The 24,776-nt window shown below is 39.3% G+C and overlaps 1 protein-coding gene across 1 annotated transcript in view; it reads right to left on the bottom strand.

Moving 5' to 3' along the window:
- Nucleotides 1–1,096: 1,096 nt before the first annotated feature.
- Nucleotides 1,097–24,776, bottom strand: part of LOC149782399 (heat shock 70 kDa protein 12A-like) — a 54,633-nt gene continuing 30,953 nt past the window's right edge. The window contains exon 5 of the mRNA XM_089935129.1: nucleotides 1,097–2,859. Within this exon, the coding sequence (XP_089791255.1) occupies nucleotides 1,790–2,859 (1,070 nt within the window). The 3' untranslated portion in view covers nucleotides 1,097–1,789. The remainder of the gene's footprint in view (nucleotides 2,860–24,776) is intronic.

Below are 24,776 nucleotides of genomic sequence, written 5' to 3'. Positions count from 1 at the left end.
GACCTCGCGGCAAACTCAACTAATTTATTTATGTCTTTAGTTTCCTTTATATAATTAATACTTTTGTCTGTAAACTTATCGTTTATATCAACTTTAGCCCTTACTTGCTGCGTTTCTGGTGTGCGATCCTCCTCATCACCTATTTCAGTACTATCCTCAGATATTTCTTCATCGGGTGGAGGTTGAGCTGCAGCTATTTTAGTTGGAAGATCTCGTAAAATCTTTTTTGTTTGTTTACTTCTTTTTGCTATTTTTTCAGTTATTTGAAAAAGACCTTCCTCTTCCTTTCCACCTTCCTTATCTACCTCCTCCTTAGTTTTCCCTTTGATTGCGGTTAAAACCTTTCCAGTAACCGCAGTGACGGGTTTAAATAACTTTTCAGTGTCTTTTTTGTACTCAACTTGTGCTTCTTGCTGCGCTTGTAGATTTTTTCTGAATAAATCTCTAACAGGAAGAAATTTTTTGATTGCTTCTAATCGTTCTCGAGCTATCCTTGCAGTATGAGATTCAGGATGTACCATTTTACTATAACATAATGATTTAATTATAGCAGCAGAGGGGGCGGGGGACCTCAAGTTGGTTCGTATTTTGCAATATACACGCAATCAACAAGTTTTTAGTTGGAAAAATAACATGAACTAACCCAGAGGAAAAATCTTAGAGAGAGCCTCTGTAGTTAGCTATTTTAATTTTTAAGGTTATTAATCCTTTTTTTTGGAAGGCTTATTTCGGTTTTTGGAACTCTATAAAAGTTGTAGGATTCGCCCCCTCTGCTGCTCTAGTATATAGATAGCACAACAGTTTTAGTATGAGTATAAATGTTATGAATACAGATCCTAAGTAATACGAATATGCGATTGTTCAATATTAGAGGGGCATGTGAGCATACAAACTTGTACAAATGCATATTTACTGCCAGAAAACATTATTAAATATGCAACTATGCCTACATTAACTTTCCTGAAGGGTTTATATACAGAGAGTAGGGTGCAAGAAGAAATATGAATAAAGTAAAAAAGTTTCATTCTGAATATTATAGACTTGTATTAATAACATGTAGTCAAATATAATTGTAACGACTACGTACATGCCATAATTGATACGAGAGTAATACTTCTGATAAACTAGGAATAAGGTTTTGATTGAAAGGAAAATATGTATGCGGTCGATATGTGAATCAAAACTTTGTTCTGGTGAACACCTCAGACGACACTTCAAAATGCTGTATGAAGATATCATGTTCATTGATGTTTAAGTAGAACAATTCAAACGTGTTAAAACGTAATAATTCTAATAGTGGCATTAGCGAGGCAATGTAATACATTTTGGTAGGCGTTAAGTAAAAGATACAAATTATAAATTACATATGGAAGACAAATTCAAAATGGTATGAATGCTTTAAAATTTGTACAACATGTAGGTGACTGCACATATTTCATCATAGGCTAACATTCATACCATCACAAAAAAAGAATTTGCATCTATTTGGCAAAGCCACTGGCTCGTGTATTAACCTTGCTGAAATATTTTAAACTTTATATTAAACATTCAACATTTTAAATTTGAGAGATATGTACAACATTCCAAACAAATGACAGCGTGACAAAATGGACGCTGGAGAATAATAAAAAGAAATCAAAGAAACGTGCAATTTCATTGTAAAAAAAAGACATATAGACATTAAAAGTGCTGTAGAAAGATATTCTACTTATGTGTAATAAAACTTAGAGATCGAAACCAAAATACAGGAAATGTCAGTCCTATGGTTTTTGGCAAGGTCTACTGAGGTTCATTCTAGCAAATCAAATGAAGCCATTAATTCTCTGCCAGTGTTCATGTCTGTTACCTGAACTTTAATTTCAGACTGTCCAAAGGATATTATTACATGTGTATGTCTTTGCATCCGAGGGACCTTCATATCTAATTGCCCAACTTTCAATTTTCCTATAAATATGCAGGAATCGTCCGTGGTGTACAGTACATTTCTATCTGTGGTGGCATAAATTCTGATAGCAAAGTGGTCTTGATCTTTTATTGGGTGTATACCTTTCTCGTCAAACATAATATCACCATTTTTAAATAACGTTCCTTCTTCAACAAATGTTTGAAAGATATTTTTACAATATCTGCGGCCGTCGGATGTGATTTTCAGAAGATTCTTGGGATGTATACCATCTTTGAAGTCTGTTGGCACAGATTCCCCATACGTATATCGGCAAACTCTATACGCTATGGTCGATGGATCATGCCCAAATAAGACTGCCCCTTTCAGTACCGTAAGTCCTGCATCATCCGGGACTATAACCTTCCATGAAGGACACTTTTCTTTTATGGCACTGGCAAGCATGGATGACTCTGAGAATCCACCGACAAGAAGGGCAATCGAAATGCTATATAGCTCGTATGCGTCATGGAATGTCTGAACATGATCGACGGTACCTTTCACAGCTTTTTCAAAGAAACTTTTCATCACTGAATGATCTAATCTCAACTTATTTCCTTTCAGAAGTTCGATTTTTGTTGCGAAATTTGTCTGAGCAATAGCTTGTTTGAGTGTTTCATTATTCGTTTCATCAAATATTTCAACCAGTGTAGCGGGTAAATTTACGATACACTGATGAACATCATCTGCTGTAACCTTCCTTTTCTTCACTTCAAATTCACGAAATATTCCGATATAGTCGTCCATTGCCTCTTCCTGAAACTTTTTAATCACTGGACCGCCAAATATTTTAATCAAAAATTGTCTGAAAGCCTCATCCACCTGTTGTCCTCCCCATGCTCCACCTGTTGCTTTATGAAGCTCCTTTATATTCCCATCTTGCATGACCTCATGGATTGTTACATCAATTGTGCCACCTGATACAGGATCGTTAAGAAAAATTATTAAAACCTTTAGAAGGCAATTATTTCAACAAGTTCACGTAATTGTCATACATTTCATCGTTGGAGATAAATGTTATCTATATGCAAATATTGTTATCATTATTAGAGTGGCGTATAAGAAAAATGAATTAATCTTTGCACGTTCTTAACATAAACCTTTCATAAAATCTGAATCTTTATTCTTGAACTTAACTATTTGTTTCTTCAACAAAAAAAAAGCGGAAACGTGACTGCATTAATTTGTCCGTCTATCTGTTTCATTGTTCGGTACTTATACATACATACATATATATATATATATATATATATATATATATATATATATATATATATATATAAGGACGTACACTAATGAGAATAAAATCCCAAATTATACTTTAAAGATTTATCACAAGTCCAAATGAATAACGTTCATACTGCATTCCAAATAAGTTTCAATATAACAGTACTTTACTCCTCAGTAACACAATCAACTTGAACAAGGTCAGGTCCAAAATATAAAACATGGAGGAATAGTAACTACAAATTTTATATACAAAATAATATTTCAGTGAACATACACCATTTCATTTTCTTTTGCAAGAACGTTTCCAAACGTAAACTGAACACAGAGTTCAGCTAGATATAAACCAATAATTTATATAGATTTGTCTCAAGTTGGGTCATGTAAATATATTTAAATGTCACTTCTTCTGCATTTTGTTTACTTCTTTCAGTATACTCAACTTCCAAAGAGGGTTGTGAATTGCGGCAAGATGTACATAATTACATTTTGTAGCGGACACACCGATCACGGATGTGAAAATTCTGTTAGTTAACATTTTTATATAGTCAATCTTAACTCCTTAGAAAATGCAAGAGTGAGTCTTTGTATGTGATATAAATAAAATATATGCATAGTATCACACTGAAATATTGATATACCAAGATGTTTTAGCTGAAAGGACACAAGGCTGGTTAAAGAAACAGCGTACATATTATACATTCCCAACGCAGTTCACTTACTACAAGTAACTGTGTATTGACAGAATGCATAAACTATCCACAGCCATGTCCAGTGTGTCCGTTACAAAATATAGTTCTTAACCTTTTGCCAAAAATTACAAAATGCTTTTCAAATTGATAAGTTGCTTCGTTAGTTTTGACCGTCTATTGACATTGTTTTTGGTTAAATAAATGTAAAACACCTATAGTTTGAGCAAGACAAATGGTTTAAATGAAGAAAATAGAGCACTACAAACACAGCATAGTTAACAACTTGAACATTGCACGCGCTGCAGTTCACTTACAGAATAGAATATTTAAAGGAGTTGCCTATTAGTAGGCAGGATTAATATTTAATACAAAACAATACTATCATACAGGATTTATAATTTTTAATTCGCACTCTTCGGAGATTCGAACCCAGGTACACGGGTAAACGGCACTCATCTCCTTGCCTGCACACACGAGCCCGAATTCCCTCACGACCAAGCACACATCACAAAAATATGATGCTACTTAATCACGGTTATATGCACTCGTATGTAGCAGACACTGAAAATAAAGATATATCAATGCAGCTTTTAATATAACTTAATAAAGAGTCTAATTTAAAAATAAATAATCCAGGGTTTTAAAAAAGCGTGGGTGCCATAGCGTATTTAATTCTCTATTGACTGTCATGGTCGGGGAAGTGTAACTAATATGTGGATTTGTATGAAAATACAATTGTAAACAATTTTCTATGAACGGATTTGATAATTATTCTAAGCAGAAAACATTGTTTTTGTACTAAAGTAGGTAACTATTGTACGTTCACCGACTACCTTAAAGATCAAGTTTTAATAGTTGCACCATTAACTATCCATACTTCTTGCGAAGCATGACCCTTTAGTTGATATAGTTAAAAACAGTAACCGAAATGATGGAGCAGTTACTAATAGCACGTACCTGTATTACGTTTGTTAAAGCAGAAATGTATTTTACTTCTTCTGCTGCAGTGAAAGACAAAAGCTCTTTATTTCACAGCGTTAGTTAATAAGGATATTTTATTTATCGGCAATAAGCACGAATGCAGAGTCAAAGGTTTGCATTATGGATCTTTTTACAAGAGGTTTTGTTTTCTGTATGAATGAGACACCTACCCTCTTTCTGATCGATTCATAGTCCAGTAAATAATTGAACAGAGTATAGAGGGTATAAATGTTTTTGAGTAGGTATATTTAAATTGTGCTCGATTGATGTGGAAACGCTGTAATGTCACGATTAGCCTGGCTTTCTATACTATGTGCCATTGTAGTTATAAGCTGCATGACTGCATCAATTATAGGAAGTTCATATATTTTACAACACGTTGGGACAGGGACATTTGTAAATTTGGCCTCCCCATATCATGCTTCAGAATGTGTTCATTTTCACAATAAGGATTGTATTTATACGAAAATGAAGAGACTTTCTTAACACTTTAAATATGCATATTGATGCTGCTCGGTGGAGTAAATAGACACATAGCAGAGCGATAAAGATCTGACAGACTTCAGATCATAATATATTTAAACCAAAAGATTTGAATGATTGTGAGTTCACTCATAAGGATTTTTTTCTTCAACGTTCAAATATATATTAATTATGTCAACAAGTTTTAGGCAATTTTTTACCCACCCTTGTCAACAACTGTCAAACTTTCAGTGACCCCCTTAATACAATTTTACCCCCCACCTACAAACTAACACTATTTTATACGGCTGGCTTTTATGCTAAAAATAGAATTATGGAAATTAAAAGGTCTACAAATAAATTTTAATAATCTTTTTACTTGACTAACAGATTTTAAATTGACTATGACACTTTAAATTCATGAAAAAATCTCGAGTTTATATTCTAGCTTCTATCATCTTCCCATGGGGAAGCCAAATGTTCATCAATTGTTATAATGGGCATAGTGGCTGATTCATTAATTTCTAGTGGGACCGATACACCCGACAAGTCAACATCATCTTCATCTAACCATTCTGCACTTAACATCTCTCCATGAGCAATAATTGCCATCATCTTTGTCTGTCTTTTGGCAGCCACTGGTATTGGCCGAATTCTTTGCGGTTGAGGAGCATGTGGTAATTGCCTAGGCCCAAGATCGCGTTGTCGGTGCTGTTGAACATGCTTCATCAACATGACTTGTGAAGTAACATGGAGGTGACAGATTTTGCAGATCCGTTCAAACAACGACAACTGAATGGAAGGACAATATAGATCATATGGAAGACTGGCGAGCGAGTGTGTGCCATACCAACGCACCGACTAATTTCCTACTTTTTGACTTATTGAATTTATTGTAAAAATAACATTGTTGACGTCAATTTATCTTGAACTCCCCACTCCACATGTCAACAATTGTCAAACTTCTTCCAACCCCTCCCCATTTTGTTGACATAATGAATGGACAACCCATATATATATATATATATATATATATATATATATATATATATATATATATATATATATATATATAAGCAGCAGAGGGGGCGAATCGGACATTTTGTCCAATCGTTATTTTGCTTAATTATTACTTTCTGCACTCAACGATCTAGTGTCGTCGGCGCCTGGTAAAAAAAAAACGACGACGTCGTTGGGGGATCGTCGCGTCGTCATTTGGTTTAATTAACACCTTCTGCGCGTCGATCCCCAGCGTCGTCAGCGTCCGGTAAGCACATCGACGACCGCGTCGATGTCATTGCCCCCTCTGCTGCTAAGTGGTTATTTACAATGAAAATTATTTACAACTAACCGAATATTTGGTCAAGTCCGATACGATATCGTGTCCGAGGATCATGTAAATTTATCGTTACGAATCCATGTGGGGTCGACTGAGCATGACTAAAAAAGTTTCGAAAAACATTAAAGTCCATGTCACCGCCGCACCATGTCTGCCAAATATTTCGTAGCGTGTGTGTATCAACGCCGTTGAACACAGCAAGAATATTACAGTTGTCTCTAATTACTTTTGGAATCTGAGTGTATCGTTGAGTGACATATATCACGTCAGTGTTTTTATGCCTGCCTCTGGAAAATATCCTAGCTGGGTTTTTTTGATTGTCTAACATAACATCATCGTACACGACTAGATTGTTAACGTCGCCATCAATATCATCGATACCTGGTGCATCATTGATATCTGTAATAAACTCAATAACATTTTTTTTAGCGATCGCTGATGCATTCTCGTTGAAATCTTTCAACACCTCGTAGCATCGTTGATCATCTACGCTAGGAGCAACCAAATACAACTTATCCCACTTCATCCATCTCATTATTAAATTGAGTAACAATTGCGTCTTGCCGGATCCAGATGGTCCGATGATAATCATCCGGATCGAGTTTGGTAACGCTGCAACATGCTTAACTGGTTCTCTTGTTTTAGTCGCCGAAAAATCAATTATATTCATATCTCTATACATAAATTATGGATCTATATTGTGTGAAGTGTAGAGTACGTACTGGCACAAATGATATGACAACCGCTACAACAAGAAATAACAGATCGGCCCTTACTGGCAAGTGTGTACAATGCGGTACAAAGAAATTTAGATTTATTTCTATTAGACCCGGAGATGTTTTAAAAAAAAGCGAGGAGGTGACATCGCAGCCAAATTGGCAAAACTCCCCGGAACACCGTGGGCAAAGTATCCAGGAGAAAAGCACCTCCCAGGATATAGCTACTGTGGCCCCGGAACACGATTAGATATCAGACTCGATGATCAAAATCAGCCCAAACCCGGTGAGTATCCAATAAACGCTATCGATAAGGCGTGTCATGCTCATGATGTTGCTTACAAAAGTAGCGATCTGCAACAGCGTCATATCGCGGATGTAAAATTAATTCACGCATTAAATGCTATTCCCGATAAATCCGTCAAAGAAAAATTGGCCTCATGGTTGGTAAAATCGGCTATGAAAGGTAAATTAATGATTGGAAGCGGAGCTTCTCGCGCTGGTAATTGAAAACGCTAGCGTTTATAATAACAACATGGAATCCATCTATTATTCTCCGAGAGGATACTGGAAGGGGAAGGCCGCAATTGGTAAGCTTGCAAGCGCTGCAAAGGTAACAAAGACCACTGCGGCTAATTGGTTATCCAAACAGGCTATATGGCAAATCTATCTACCACCGCCTAAACAAATCAACTTCTCGCGCTTTGATGTCAGCGTACCTAATGAAGTTCATCAGGCTGACATATTATTTCTGCCGCATGACAACGGTTACAAATACGCGCTAACCGTAGTTGATGTTGCGAGTCGATACAAACAAGCGGAGCCGTTAAAAACAAAGTCGGCAACTGAAGTAGCCGCTGCGTTTGAAAGAATTTATCGAAGAGGCCCTCTGCGCTGGCCAAATCTATTACAAGTTGATCCCGGTAGTGAATTTCGCGGCGCTGTTTTATCAACGCTGAAACATCATAGCGTCGCGGTACGACGAGGTCATACTGTGCTACATCGTGATCAGGCAATTGTTGAACGATTCAATCGGACTCTCGCTGAACGGTTATTTGGATATCAATACGCGAAGGAATTCATCCAAGAAAAACGATCTCGTGAATGGGTTAAAAGGTTGCCAGGTGTAATTGCAGCGTTAAATAACGAGATTACCCGAGCAATCAACATGAAGCCCAGCGACGCGATTAAATACGAGTATATACCCGGAAAATCAAAAATAAATAGCGTTTCCAAGCCGATTCTTGGCGATGTCACTGTTAGATATCTATATGAACCAGGAGAGCTTGAAGGCGGTAAAAAAAGAGCTACTGATCCTATTTGGAGTGTTACCACACATAACGTATCAACGATAACACGATCAACTGGTAGACCACCGATCTATAGACTGGATTCAACTGCTCCTCAGCGCGGATTTACACGCGAGCAACTACAAGTGATACCTAACGATACTCAATTACCCCCACGTGGTCTTAACTAGCGCCGTTGCGTCTATTGCACTCAAGACAGGTCAACCTCACATTGTTTTTGACATGACCGAGACTGTTATCGATCCTATCCACGGTAAATTGGCGAGTGTCTTTATCCGAATAACGCCAACTCATTATACAATTGCAACTCGCGCAGTGATTATTCTGTTGTTGTCGTAGCGAGATTATTAATTCGGCATCAATATCAAAACGCCGCTGTTTTTTTTATCCTGTTGGCGGTAACCCGAGAGTTTTCTATCAATGACGCTTGCATCGATGGTGACTTTGTCGCCGGCTTCGTCGGTGGTTTCGTCAATAACAATTCTTCGAAGCTGATTTATCCTTCGTACTCGGGACACTGCAAGATAGACTAGATTCGACCATTCGATGCGATTATCAACCATCCAAACAATTGTGTCCGTGATGGTTAGTCCCTGCGAGGAATGTATTGTTGTTGCGTATCCTAGCGTCCACGGGGATTTATCAGCACGTAGCGCGTCCTCGACGACGCCGATATCAACGAGCACGATATCATTCAGCACGAGAATTTGTTTTTCTGTCCGGCCTGGAATTTCAACTTCAATGTTCTGCCGCCGTGTGTCCGCGGGTCTATAACATAACGGCACTGGACGCGTTGGAAACTTTTCCTTATGCAACGTAAACAACTTCCGCTGAAGTGTGTCTCTGACTATCTTTCTGCTCGCTACAATCAAATCGTTTGGTCTCCATGTTTCCCAGAATTCATTCAACGGCGTTTCCGGAATTACCTCGCGGATTATTTCACACTGAATTCTATCCGGCTGTAATCTGATTAGTTTTTTAACCTCGCGCAGTTGTTCATCAAGTGCCCGGTAATCAGTATCGGTTTCTTCATAATAGTCCACAAAACCCTTTAACCAATCATGTGGACCCTCGCCGACAAATGGTGGTGGTTGGCCATGGCCCCACACATGATTACCGCTGTATTCGCGCGCAACAACCACTCAAGAAACATTTGTAAAGTATCTAACGAAACAGTACATATCTCATCCCAGATGATAATGTCGGGAATAAATTTTTCACCCATTCGATCAGGAGTCCACTCACCGCCGCTGTATCGAAAAAAGCTGTGATAAGTAACGGCGTCAACATTTCGTTGTTTTATCTCTCGCGCTAGTCTATGGGTCGGTGTAAGCACGATTATACTTGCCCGCGTTCGAAATAATTCAATTGCCCGAGTCGTCTTTCCCGACCCGCCACAGCCGCTTAAATAAACTGTTTTGTGTCTACAAATTGGATCAGAACACGATGGTGCATTAGACCATTCTGACAATTTATCACCGCGTAAGTAGTTGTTCTCAACGGTGACATCTGCTGACCGGGAATAATCGCGTCGTATTTCATTTTTAATTCTCCATGTACCCCAACTCTCGTCCGGACTAGTAAACTCGGCTACGTTTCCCTTATACGCTACGTCAATATAAAATGAATCAAAGACTACCGGGAACCCCGTATTCATGGTACTCGGGAAAGGGTCTAAGACTACCGGGAACCGTTTATTAACGCAGGAGTCAATGACTCCAATGTCTAATTTTGATTTAATAGACGCCGCAAACGCGTTAGCGATAAAAAACTTTAGAGGTGTTTTTATGAGGGATCAATTACCGGCGGCACCAAGGAATATTGAAACCGGTATAATTAACCTCGATGGGTCCTCCGGAGCGGGAACTCATTGGGTTGCATACGCGATTGATCCGCGTGCGATCGTCTATTTTGATTCATACGGGTTAGCCCCGCCGAACGAGTTCATGCGGTATGTCCGGGCGTGTTCAGCCCGGGCGTGTTCAGCACGGGTTTTTTATTCCACGCTGCCAACACAGCAGTTAAGTGACCCACCGATATGTGGCCGTGAGGTATTGAACGTACTCGCGGCGATTTCATCATCGCGAAAACCACCTCATGTGGTTGTAAACGAATACACTAGTGGGGTCGTAGAGGCCCGGCGGGTTAATTAGAAAAGCCGTTTTTTTCTACAATAACGATGATTGATATTTGGGGACGACCGGTTTCGGCGCTGAAAAAACCCACGGAAACGCCTGCCACCGATGACATAAAAAAACTAATCGAGGATGAAATCGCTGATACGTTGAATTTAACAAGTGTTGACCCAGGTGAAATAGTTGTATTTCAAGACCGCCAGGGTAAATTGAAATCCAGTAATGTGTCACTGAATGACGTTTTAACACGACGGCGTGATGCCGCCGAGGACACTATCGCGCTGTATACCAGCGACGGACGACTCAAACCGGGTGAACATCTATCGACGATAACATTAATCCGAGACGGTTTTACAAGGTTGGATAAATCGGTGACCGAACTTGACGCGCAGGTGAAAAAATCTATCACCGATATACAGCTCACTACCGCTAGTTTTTTCGGGACCCCGACGGTAACCGAACCGAATCTTGCGGGGATAAAAACTACTATTTCGGAGTTTACAACGCTGTCGGGTCAATTTTACACGTTGCGAAAAAATTTTAACAGGGTCGATAACAACTTTGATAAATTCTTTGGTAAAAAAAATACCAAGCTGGATGAGATTACAACAACTATAAATGATATCACTGCGTATGGACAGGAAATAGTAACGCTCAAAACCGAGGTTGAAGCGAACAAAAAAAGTATAGACTCGCATGAACGGGAAATAAGAATAATCATTTTTGATACTAAAGTGAGCAAACAAAATATCGACGGGCACACACAGGAAATAAATACACTCATTACTAAGGTTACAGAGAACAAAAAAAGTATAGACGGGCATACACGGGAAATAGGAATAATCAATGCTCTATTATTCGTTCTGCTACACAATTTATCCCAGTTGACTGTTTCATCGGTTTCAGTTTTCCGATATCAGGTTTCTTATTTAACGGGTATATTCCATAAACAACTGCTGTTTCAGGATACGCTCGTTCATAGTATGGTCTATCAATTCCGGTTAACAACCCCGGCTTGGAGTCGCGGCTAACAATGACTGTTTTCTTGTCGCTGAGAACTGGTTCAAATTTATCACGTATGATCCAATCGCCTGATTCCACCCGGACAATGAATTTTACTCTGAAGAAATACCTTTTACCGTCAAGTTGTGATATTATCATTGCTGCGCGGTTGTCGTTCATGGTAGCATCAACAACACCATCAATTCGAAATGTTGACCAACTATGAGATGCACCATCACGCTTGAATTCATTGATACAATCGCGTATTTTACTCAACAGTGTTTTATCGTTTATTAACGCTTTTGGTGTGTCCTTGAGGATTCTATCGAGATTGAACTTAATATTTTTCCAGGGCTTAATTACTGCTAATCTCTCAAACTCATCCATATAATTAAAACAAGTATTTAAATAAAAGAATATAGTATAATGAATAAATGCAAATGGTTGATGATTGGGTCGACAACCCCGTGCAATAAATCATGCAGAGGTGAATTCTGCGGGTATCATTTACAAAGCGTTCGTAATGGCTCTCTTGGCCCCCTCCCGTGCTTGGTTTGTCACGTCGGTGTAAGAGGAAAATCGCAGTTGTGTATCAATTGTGGCGGAAAGCGATACAGAGAGTTAAAGCGTTATTACGATAAACGAATAAAAAACGCCGTCATCTACCCCACCGCCGACAAAATCATCAAAACTCCTCAAGACTACATTGAAAGGTTTATAATTAAACCAAATAATGAATTAGACAAGTAGTATTATTATACAAATGGACCAAGAATTTCAGCCGCATCCTGTGCTCGTCAATTACGAGGCATCTCGCGACGGCATTGTTCGAAACCGCAAACTGAAGAAGCCGGTTGGATGGAAAAATAATCAGGGATATTTGATGTTTGGTGCCGGAAAAAAGAAGTATTTTGTTCATAGGGCGGTATTTGAAGCATTTAACGGATTAATCGAGAATGGGCTTGTGATTGATCATATTAATAATAATAAGACTGATAATTCTCTTATAAACCTACAGTCCATTACTCAAAGTCAGAATGTCAAAAAAGGTAAAACAGGGAAGCACGCAAAAAAAGCAAAACCCGTAAAGTCATTTGATACAACAACGCACGAAGAAAAAACTTTTCAGTCGATGAATGAAGCCAGTAGATATTTTGATATTTGTATGCCCGCAGTACGATTTGTTGCAGAAAATATAACTAAAACAGAGATCTCAAAAAAGACCGGACACAGAATTCGATTTTCATATATAACATCAAAGGGAGATAACTCGTTTTGTGATAGCGTCGCATGACAAGAGTTACGTCCCTTGAAGTCCAATTAATGTTGCGATTAATTAATCATTTTACGATGAAAACTAATGAAATACACGCTGTTATCTAACAGCTGTATTCTTTTTTTTAATGTTTTATTTGAGTATTTGGTTTCATTTAAATGCCGTGAAACACCATTAATAAGTATTTAAGGATTCAAACGATTCAAGGGAATTCAAATTAACACACACCTTGTGACTGACGCTGCTGTATTAGTCACTTTATATATAAGATGACTCGTTATAAGCCTGGGGCTTTCGAAAGCCAATTCAACCAATCAAAACTAACCCACGCTCTTGACCCGGGCGTGTGGTTGTCTTTTGTTCACAATCATGCAACCGGGTTAATTTAATTGGGTTGCTTTTGATTGGTTGAATTGGCCGTAGAGTTCCGCCCCGCCGTTTTATGTTTGTGCTGTCTTGTGCCGTCCCATCATCCATCAATCATTTCATTGTAAATATATTCATCCTTAATTAAGTACATGTAGTGATGTCCCCCAAGCATATCTTCTGGGCGGTCTACGATGACGTTTGTCACCCTAGGCCTCCCTCCCGGAGATGTATGCTTTGGGGTTCCAAGATGTGAATGTCCTTAATTAAGTATATGTATATGCCTGTAATCTGCCACAACACTCGAGTGGAGATTTACGGCATTGTACTGTCCATGTATGCCTGTAATCTGCCACAACACTCGAGTGGAGATTTACGGTATTGTACTGTCCATGTATGCCTGTAATCTGCCACAACACTCGAGTGGAGATTTACGGCATTGTACTGTCCATATAATTTTTATTAAATTTTAACTTAAATTTTATTAAAATTTTTTATTTAAAAACAAGATGTTTTATAAGAATAATGAATATCGAAGACATCAATAATATATTAACTGAGATTTCAAAATTAAAAAATCAAGGAATTGAATTATCTGATGGTCTCGACAGTGAAAAAATATTATCCGATTATGAGATTATTAACGAACAATCAAAACGGGGGCGTTTTACCCTGGCCCGCGAGTACTTTTTTATAAAACGACTACAACATACGATCAATGAAAACTTGTACCACAATGACGCAAATGCATTCATTGGACTATTCACTGCCGTTGAAATAATACGAAAAAAACTCAAACGTGTTTATGAACGACGCCGGGAGATTTCTAGTAAGATCAAAAACATTAGAAGGATTATAGACGAAAACTCCGTGGAACCCCCGATGGTACACTCGGCGGAAAATTAGAAATTTGCGGAGCAATTTGCAATAATGGTAGGTGAATCACTTACTACTCGGCTAGCCAGAGAGCGACTAGCAGCGCTTAGAAAGTTTATACCGTTACGAGACAGAGTGAGAGAGAAACTTCAAACGCGACAACAAATGCAAACTGATTTTGCTGTTGGAAGTGAACAGTTATTTGCCCCGGTAACTAAAGCGACTAAGGATGTTACGGCGGTAACTGTACCCGTTCTTGGTGCGCTTGAAAAGATAGCGGCAGAGACAAAACAAACAAAAAGGTCTTTAGAAACACTCCCTGCAAAAATAGCGGCTGCTACAACACGGAGGCCACCACCACTCGCTATAACCGAACCACAAGAACCTTATGTTACAATGGCCGACGAGGAAGAACTAGGCGCTACTGCGAAAGAACCAGAAGAAGAAATACCAGAAGAAGAAATACCAGAAGAAGAAATACCGGAAGAAAAAGAGGGGAATATACCCCGTATTGTACTCAAGAAGAGCACAATAGATCAAATTAGAGGCTTCAGCAACAGGGAAGAATTAATTAATTTTACTGCCAACAATTTTGCTAAGAGCATACGAGATAAGAAGCATATCAATAGCGGTTACGAGAAAAATATAAAGTCGTTAAAGGACTGGGCAAGAATAGTGTATTTAGCAAGTAAACATAAAGATGCATTACCACATCGTAGTAAATCCGATTACGACGCATTCCACAAGGAAGTTAAGAGTATAACACCAAAAAAAGGAAAAGGATACTCTGTTGGTAAAGAATCCTACGGCGTTACCTGCCCTAATAGTGTTCTCAGTGATATATCACGGCTGGAAGTACTAATCGGAGGAAAACGAGCCGGAAATAACTCTACGGAAATAATCAATGAGGCCGCTGATATTTGCAAGCGCTTATTTGCAGGCGGTATCATGGACATTAATGCATATCGAACGCTCATAGACGAGCTTGTGGATGATTAATTGGAAAACTGGTGTTTTTATAATAAAGATGATCATACACTACAACCATGATAAACCAGTACTCGTTTACGTGGTAAACTCGCGATTGCCTGTTTACCGCGCGTACTATGGAGATGGTCTCGGTAGCACCATTGCGGGGTTATTTACAAGAATGGCTCCAAAAGTAGCGCCGTTAGCCAAACAATTAGGAATGAAGGCTATTGATGTTATTCGTGATAAGGGAATTAGTGCTATTGGAGATGTTGCCGGAAAGGCGCTTTCAGCCGCGCGGAACAAACTAATGTCGTTGGTGAAATCCAAGAGATTTTCAAGAAAAAAACAGATGCCATCAACGACAGTGATGCCTGCAAATGTCAGTAAAGTAATAAATAACGCCGTGGAAGAAAAATTAGAGTCGTTGGCGGCGACTCAGTCGTTGGCGACGACTCCGTCGTTGGCGACTTCGCCATCCGCCGATGCGGCAACCAACGCGCTCATGAACGCGATAGCGGGAAGTGGTCTACGACGAAAAAATCGCAATTGAAAACATCAACATGATAAATAATATATATGGATATGGACGCCCCAGTGCGCAGGGATGATTCTGTCCGTGATTATCAATTTTATTCTTATTATGCAGCGCAACCTGACCTACGATCGCGAATTGAACTTCAAGTCCAAGATACCAGTAAATACTTTCTGCCGTGTGAAGCGTTTATCGAAATTGAGGGAGAACTCGTGACAAATGCCGCCGATAATGCACCATACGCAGATGACCCTCGTGTTCGAGTTGGCTTCGTCAACAACGGTATCATGGCGTTATTTGAGAGCGCCAGATATCTTATTGACGGGCGAGAAATTGAGTCAATAGAACGCGAGGTTGATGTTGCAACGACGATAATTGGGTTGGCGAGATATTCGGATGATTATACAAGATCGGCGGGCCCATCTATGATGTTTGCGAAGGATATCACTAATAACGCTGACCATCTTCAGTACATCAACGTGCTGGCGGAAAGAGATACCGCAGTTGACCCACAGGCTGAAGCAGCCAATCCAGACCGCAGAGCAAGACCAGGCGCTAATTTCAATATTATAAAAAGTACTAACGATAATTTTAATCTAGGGTTTGCAACACGAGTAGGAATGTTGCAAGGACAACGCCGAAAGTTTTCATGCGCGATTCCACTCCATCACATATTTGGATTCTGCAGAAATGTCAGGAAGGTTATCTATGGGGCTAAGCATACAATCGCGCTGACGCGAAGGGGCGATGATAACAATGCAATATGGCATGCTGCTGGTGTCGCTGCCGGTAAAGTCGTTTTAACTAAAATGGCATTGTGGATGCCGGTACTGACTCCATCAGTTACCACGGAAGCACGATTGTTAGCATTTATGGAACAGGGGGGGAAATCGTTGTTGAGTTGGCTAGCGGTAACAACTGATGCTAAAGAGGATAACGTCGCCGATACGTTTACATGGCACTTGGCGTCAAAACAGGGTGTTTCAGCCCCGTGTCATATATTCATAGCGCTACAGAATAGGGAACGATTGGGCAGTCAAGAACACAGCCATATGATATTTGATCAATTAGGAGTCAGGGATGTTTCACTGAGAATAAACGGACAACAGGAACCATCCGAGGATATACAGCTTAATTACGGCGACAACCATATCGCACGTGTGTACCATCGATTGCTGTCGTATATGGGTCGTGATCAAAACGTCGACACTGGTTTGCAAATATCACAACTTGATTTTAAAAACCTGTATCCGATTTATTATTTTTCGCTGGAACATCTTGATTTAACGAGACAATCCGTCGTTGATATACACTTCCGAGCTCGTATAGCCCCGGGTGGTGTTAATTATAGAGCGGTTGCTGTCATTCTCAGCGATAAATCAATGCTGCTAGAAGGCGTTGGTGGACGAATGAGAATCGTTGATGCGCCAGTGGAAAACATGTAATTGAAAGCACAAAACGCGTTTACAATAAATGTCGTATAGTGTCGTCAGTGTAGAGTTGACTGATGGTCAAGTCAAGAAATTACGATCAAAGTCGGCTAAACAATGCGGAACCACAATAACGCTGAAGCCGTCACAGATGGCAGGTGGTAATCATAAGATATCGTTGACGGCGCGTCAAATAAAACATTTCAATGATGCGATGAAGAATAAAAAGGGTGTTCAAATAGATTTTTCAGCCGCAGCAATTGAAAACATGGAAAAGACCGGTGGGATATTTCCGCTGTTAGCTGCGATTCCGGCATTGATTGCCGCGGCGGCCCCAGCAGTGGCTAAGGCGGCGGCGTTAGGAGCCGTTGGTACCGCGGCGGGGATGGCATTGAAGAAGGCAACCGGGAAAGGCTACAAAAAAAAACGACCCGTGGCCGCGAATTTGAAAACGCTTTCCGAACAATACCGCGCAAAAATAAAAAAATACCGCAGAAAAATAACCACCATCGACGCGGTCGTGTACTCGGTGTCGGGTATAGTAGCCGGTACCGGTGTTATTTTATCCACGGTGACCACGATAGCCCCGATCGCTGTTCCAATCGCTGTTTCCGCGATGACAACAATTGCTGGAGTCGCCAACGCAATCACTAGCAAGATATCATCGTGTTTTCAGAAAAAACTCGACGAGTATACAGTAAAACATCAAATAGTATCCGACGCGTACTCGAAATTATCCGGGTTGATCTCGTTATTGATTGATAATTTGTTCGTATCCGATGTTGAATTCTCCACGATGGTCCAGTTATATAGCTCCGCGATGTCAAAAATCGAGGATTTTCAACTGGAAGCCGGAACCACCTGGTTGTTGAAATTAGATACTAAAAACAACGAATAATAATAATGTCGCTGAACCCCGAAGGGTCTCAATTACTTCAGCGGATCGCGGAGAATACCACTCCGGTACAAACAAATATGATATCGATAACGTCAACAAAACCCGAATTCAGTGTGAACTTCCCATCGCCGGTTCCAGTGAAGGAAATAGCGCTGGCAAAATTGCGAGTATATCACAGTTGGCCTAATATCCGAGCGGACGCATTTAACGGACAACAACCTAATAACTCGCTGGTTTTTGCATGGACAAATAAGCCCGATGGGACCCCAGACTGAAAGGAGGTTACAATACCAACTGGGTCATACCAAATAGAACAAATCAATAAAGAATTTCAACGCAGAATAAAATCGATCACAGGAAAAGAATCAAAAATCGCTATTACGGTTCATGAACCGACGTTATCGTCGACGATTGAAATAAGCACGCCGGGGTATATGGTTGATATTTATAACAGTTCAATAAGAACCATACTAGGATGGCCTAAGAATCCACCTCATGAAATCCCCGCAGACTTGCACACAAATACGCGATCGTATCATGAAATTAATCCCAGTTATCGAGATGATTTGTCTATTATAAAAAACACGTTATTACCCAGAAGGTTTATATTTCAAAACAGGAATACCATGCAATGGTATTTTCCGTATAAGGAAACTCCTGAATCATCCGCCGTGGTCACAGTTAGTTTAAATGATATTAATAGGTATTTTGCCGAGATTAATCGTATTTACCAATCACAACTAGAACAGCTACGGGAAACAAAAGCACAAAAACACGTTGAGGTGTTAAATCAACTCATATCAGACATGCTAGTTTCGTTGATTGTCAGTGACGCGATTATATCATACCGGGCGCAGACTGAAGTCTGGTTACCAGAACCGGAGCGTCTAGACAGCATAATTGACGAGTCCAGAAAAAACATTGATGCCGACGAGGAATATATCATCGAATGGTCCAGGAGGATATTTAACCAACGAAACCGCGAGGCAAAAGATCTCGGTAGAAGAATAATTGGTAAGTTCACACAAGGTGGAAAAAACTGCGACTACAAACGATATTGCTCACGGCTGATTATAGATGACGCAGAATATGATTTCGTAATCAAGGACGCAGTGGCAAAAAATAGATACGTGAACTGCAAAACAGCTTTCTTGTCCAATGGAACAAGGTTGGGTACAGTTGTTACCTACAGCGACGGAGACAGCCCGGCGTATCCACATTTGAGGGCGTCTATCTTTTTTTTACCAGGCGCCGACGACACTAGATCGTTGAGTGCAGAAAGTAATAATTAAGCAAAATAACGATTGGACAAAATGTCCGATTCGCCCCCTCTGCTGCTTATATATATATATATATATATATATATATATATATATATATATATATATATATATATATATATATATATATATATATATATATATTAGTATGGCCTTGACAAGCTTGCGGTCTAGTTTGGTAGCAAATGCCGTAAAATCTGTTTTGTTGTCATTTAAGTTTATTTGCTCTCATTCTTAATCAATGAGCAATTAATCCATTCTTTTCGAATGCGATTGTTATGAACGATAAAATTGCTACTTTAAAATGATATTAATATATTTAATTACACGTTCTTGTTTTGTTTTTTTCTGACAAAACCTGTTTCTGTTTGTCTTAGAGTATTTAAGGTATACAATACTCTATAATTCTGACAGATATGAACACGTTATGTAAGTTCAAACTCTGAAAGTTACCATAAATCTTGTAAAACACTAAGCATGCAAAGTTAAGATCGGAAGCCTTTAGATTGTTTTGATGGCATCTGCCTGATTGCGTAAATAGACGGAAGAGGTTGTACATTTCGTACTCTTTATGATCGGTACATCCTGGTGTGATGACAGAGAGAGAGAAATAAAAATGATGCAATTAAAGGCCATTTTGGAATGGATATTCTGAGATAATTTGGTATGTATTAGCGCAGGGGCATCAGGTACAAAATCATGAATATGTAAGATTTCATAAACTTGTTGCATTCCCACAAAACATTGGATTCTTCTACGTTGGGTACTTAATGACTTTGCTATCAGAGTGGATCCATTAACTTTAGTACAAAGAACGGGACGCTCTCCTAGAGACATCAAGCATTTATGAGTGTAGTTAATTGTCCAGAGAGTTTTCAGTCTTATTATCAGCTTACAATTTTTGTTTGAAAAGAATCAGCGATCTATATATATATATATATATATATATATATATATATATATATATATATATATATATATATATCAATATCAGTTGGAACGTCACTAATGTGAAATGTCTAGCACTGCAACATTTAGGTTCATCTGGGGTTTAAATGACAATACTGTCAGTTTCTTTTAAATTTCACTTCGTGTTCCGAGGAACTAAATTATTTTTCAATTTTACAAACCTTGTCGTTCTTTTGTTTTCAGTTACTTAGTTTGAGACCATTGAAATGTAACAACTATGTGTTTGAACAAAAAGTCTTGAATTTTGCAATCGATCTATAATGCTGACAATCTAAAGGGTATACCGATCGGATGTTTTGAGCAATAGCAACGATTTTGGTGTTCCAGGTATAGACATAATCTTATATATTCAGACCAGATTTTACCTGACCAACAAATGAAACCACCTTCGAATTTGAAACATTCAGACGAACTCGAATATGAAGATCGTTCACTGGGACATAGTTATTATGTCTCAAACTATAAAGACTCTAAAATGTATTGGCGACCAATAACTCAGTTCGTGTTATCTGATACAGTCAAACTACCTGATTTCCTTAAAACTTTCTCTGCCACAGCATTTAAGGAAAATCTATGCTAATATCTACTAAAGACAGACATGTAAAAATGTGTAATATGAATATATGTCTTGCTACTGCAATGTCTTTGGAACATGCCGAACATTTTTGTTTGGAAATTGCAAAACGTGTCAACCGGAGTTTTCACTACCAGTCCTCTCATAGCTTCAGTTTATATTTATAACAGTCTTGTTGTTAATTTATGCTGGAACAACAGTGGCTTAAATGAACAGACCCAGTCAAGGGCTAGTGCTACACCGACTACCCACGGTATTGTCATTTCAGAGAAAAGTAAGGATGAAGACAAACAAAACGTATAGGGAGAGAGGCCTGTATCAGTCGATTCAGAACAATGTCTTATAATTAGAAGGGATCGGATTTAGAAGCTCATTGTTTAAACAAAAGATGATGTTTCAGACATCTATAACATTTACATCTATATAAAACTGTTTGCAGCGTGCTTATGTGCAAGATGTGTATGCATGGAAAGAAAGAATCTAAAATATTGGAAGCTAATCGACGGGCAAGTTAGACGGGTGTGTATGTGCATGTGTGTGTGTGTGTGTGTGTGTGTGTGTGTGTCACTGGCTATTGCACCAATAACTGACAAATCAGTTGTGCAAACTATTCTTTAAATATCTCTTAATAGAAGGATTTTGGAACCAAATAATCCTGCACTTTATGCAACCTACAAATGTGTAAAGAAGGACACTTTTTGCTCGTTTACGATATACCGGCGTTTTTCTTCTGTTTTTTTTTTTCTTCATATTTTTGTTGTTGTTTTATTCTCTTTGGGTTTGGGGTTGGGAGAGGGTTGCGTTTATGTTTACCGCTCGAATTGGACACTGTTGAACATCAGATCGGTTGTCAAGCATCATATATATGATCTCTCAAAAGACTTAATCACAGGGCATTAGTGTTAGGGCTCCAGCACAATGATTGCCTTTGTCCGTCAAGTATATCGTAAGGCGAAGACAATCTTTACAAACAATATTAAGGGTCCACAAACTTCTCCGGTATATATTAGTTTTTTACCCATTTAGAAATATATCAACATGCTAGATGTACAGGCAAATATGCGTGGGTCCAGAAACACTTGCTATTCGATTTGTGTTGGTAAATGCAATTACCAACACTCACAGCGATTCCGAAGAGTCAATAGGACCATTCCCTGTGTATGGTGTGGGGTCGATGCAAACCTCACTGCGCGCTTTGCTAGGACTGTGGTCTGGAGACTTTACGGCTCGCAGATCTTACAGTGAGGCACAGAAGCAGGTGTGTTAGCTGTTAACCAACGAAAGCAATCGTATGATAGTGAAAGTAGAGGCAAACGCGTGTTATGTCCCCCCCCCCCCCCAGCTACCGCGACTTTTTCAGACTGAATTTCACCTACAAGGATCCATGGATAGCTGCAAGCACACAAAGGGTAAGACGAATTAAAAGATATCCGACCAGTGGACAGATCGCAACTGCAATATGGCCTTTAGACGCATGAAACTAGTTATGTCCATCCCAAGTTATTTATTTAACCAGGTACAACTCGTGCAACAAAAGCAGGGTAGTTGCTTATATATATATATATATATATATATATATATATATATATATATATATATATATATATATATATGCTAATACCCTACCTACATATGAACAACCGAGAAGCAGCACACATCACTCTTCACCAACTGCGCTCGGCAAAACCAGGTAACGGGCGAGACTGACGAGGCCAGCAAGGGTAATGGCGACATGCACTCCAACTTGACTACCTACGCGAATTGCATCTTTGCCGTAGCAATAAAACGAGTGAAATATGCGACGTCGCATTATCAAACGAGGTCCAACATGCCAAAGACTTATATGAACAACTTGTCGTCCAGTTGGTGTCCTGACCGGATACGCAAGAACAGCGTAACCAGTGACAGAACGAATACTTTTTGTCATCCATGCTGTTCTTTATGAGCGAGAACAGGTGAAGTAGTATGACGTTTGTGCTAGCCGCTTTATTTATCATCAGTGTAACAATGGCAGTACAACCCACCGCGTGAGTCGCCAACATTCAGACGACAAAATTATCAAAACGACGGACAAAAGGATAAGTCAGTACTGCAGACACTCCGTCGCTGTTGTAACTGCCTGACTACTGACAGTTACAAATCATCAAAAACACAGAACAAAGAAAACACAGACAACTACTCTGTTGTCTCAAATATCTATTCAAATACATTGGAATACACAAGCTCCTGTACAAGTATCGCCTGCATGAGCACATGTACGACCAACACAAGTAAATGGGAATACGAAACACGTTACTAAACTCACCGCCAGTAAAATTTTGCCCAGCTTGGCTGTGTGCTTGCAGCGGTGCGTAACTGAGGAAGAATGGCTTGGGCAAATTAGATGTGGCTGAAATGCCACATCAAGAGAAAATGCAAGAGCATGTGTCGATTAACCTAACCGTGGGCGCTGCTGAGCATGCGTCGTGGAGAGGGTTCGCAAATATATTCCAATCCTACTTTCGCTCAACCTGGCTTCGGTTTTGCTCGTATTACCTCGCCCCGTTCCTGATTGGGCTAATTGCGCCTGCACTGGCTAGGGCGAGTATGGCTTGCAGTTCACAATCCTTTAAGGTCCCATACAGGCTCTTCTAGGTAAATCATGTGAATGCCCACCAATCACCGATGAGTTATTCCATTGCTATAGTTTTGTTATGTCGTGTACAATAGTAATTGCGTGCAAACCAAACGAACGAACTTCTGTCAACACGAGAAGCTACATGTACTGCACTCACTAAGTCGTTCGCTCGTATTTGTGGCATGCCTTTGGACTGAATGTGGCCGGTGTATGCCCACTGTCCTGTTGCCTATGACTGTTTAACGCCTCAATGATATGAGGGTGGGCCTCCCCACCCCAGTTCCCGTTTTTTTTTTTATGCCGATAGCCAAGAAAAAGCGCTCAAACCGGGTTCGGTAAGTGATGTGGAGGCGATCAATATACGCATGTGGACAATGATTCTTTAGCTGGGCCAAGTGGTTGTCAACTTATTTTGCCTAGCTCAGCTAAAGTTTGAGAAATGAACACAGTCCCGCTGTCTGTCCATAACTTTCGAAATGGGTCTTGGTGTGCTGTTTGAATCAGAAACGAGGTCATTACCACAGTTGGTTCTCTTTTATTTTTCAGATGCTTGATCAATGCACAGTGGCTAAAACCGTTTACTTCCCTAACATTCGTAGAAATTAGCACATTTCAATTTTTTTAATTATTCGCGATTTAACCAGGAATCAAAACTGTATAATATGTTTCCTTCTACTACCTAGACGTTTTACAGAGCTGAGCTTTGTTTACACTGCACTGAAAACTTAGTATCTAAGTGATAATTTGAAAATGTCCGCTAGTCTCGGTTCATATTTTTCAATGTTGTCGTACCATTCACTACAGGGCTTATTCGTGAATATTTCATCGACAGATAACATTATTCCTACTATCTAAAAACAGTTTAAAGAAACTGATTCTACTCTCGATACGCGACATAATAATCATGATACTACCGCTGAAACGTAGCGACCATTTTCGGATATTTTGATTTTCATTGCGAAAATGGCCGATTGCATGTGTCTGTTCTATGTGTTTTAATTGACCACAGAGATTATTTATGTTCAGATTCAATTACAACATGTTAAAGTAGCCCATAATATATGCACTGTGTACTGTGTTGCGTTTCTTTAGACTTTGCTAGAAATGGTAATACATTCCGTACATAGTCGTGTAATATTGGTGGAGAATGTATATGATAGTATGCCGTCATATTAACTTG

The sequence above is a fragment of the Sinohyriopsis cumingii genome, chromosome 15 (genome assembly GCF_028554795.1).
Source record: "Sinohyriopsis cumingii isolate HCF-2022 chromosome 15, ASM2855479v2, whole genome shotgun sequence".
In the NCBI taxonomy this organism is placed as follows: domain Eukaryota; kingdom Metazoa; phylum Mollusca; class Bivalvia; order Unionida; family Unionidae; genus Sinohyriopsis; species Sinohyriopsis cumingii.
This window is presented reverse-complemented; position numbering and strand designations above follow the sequence as displayed.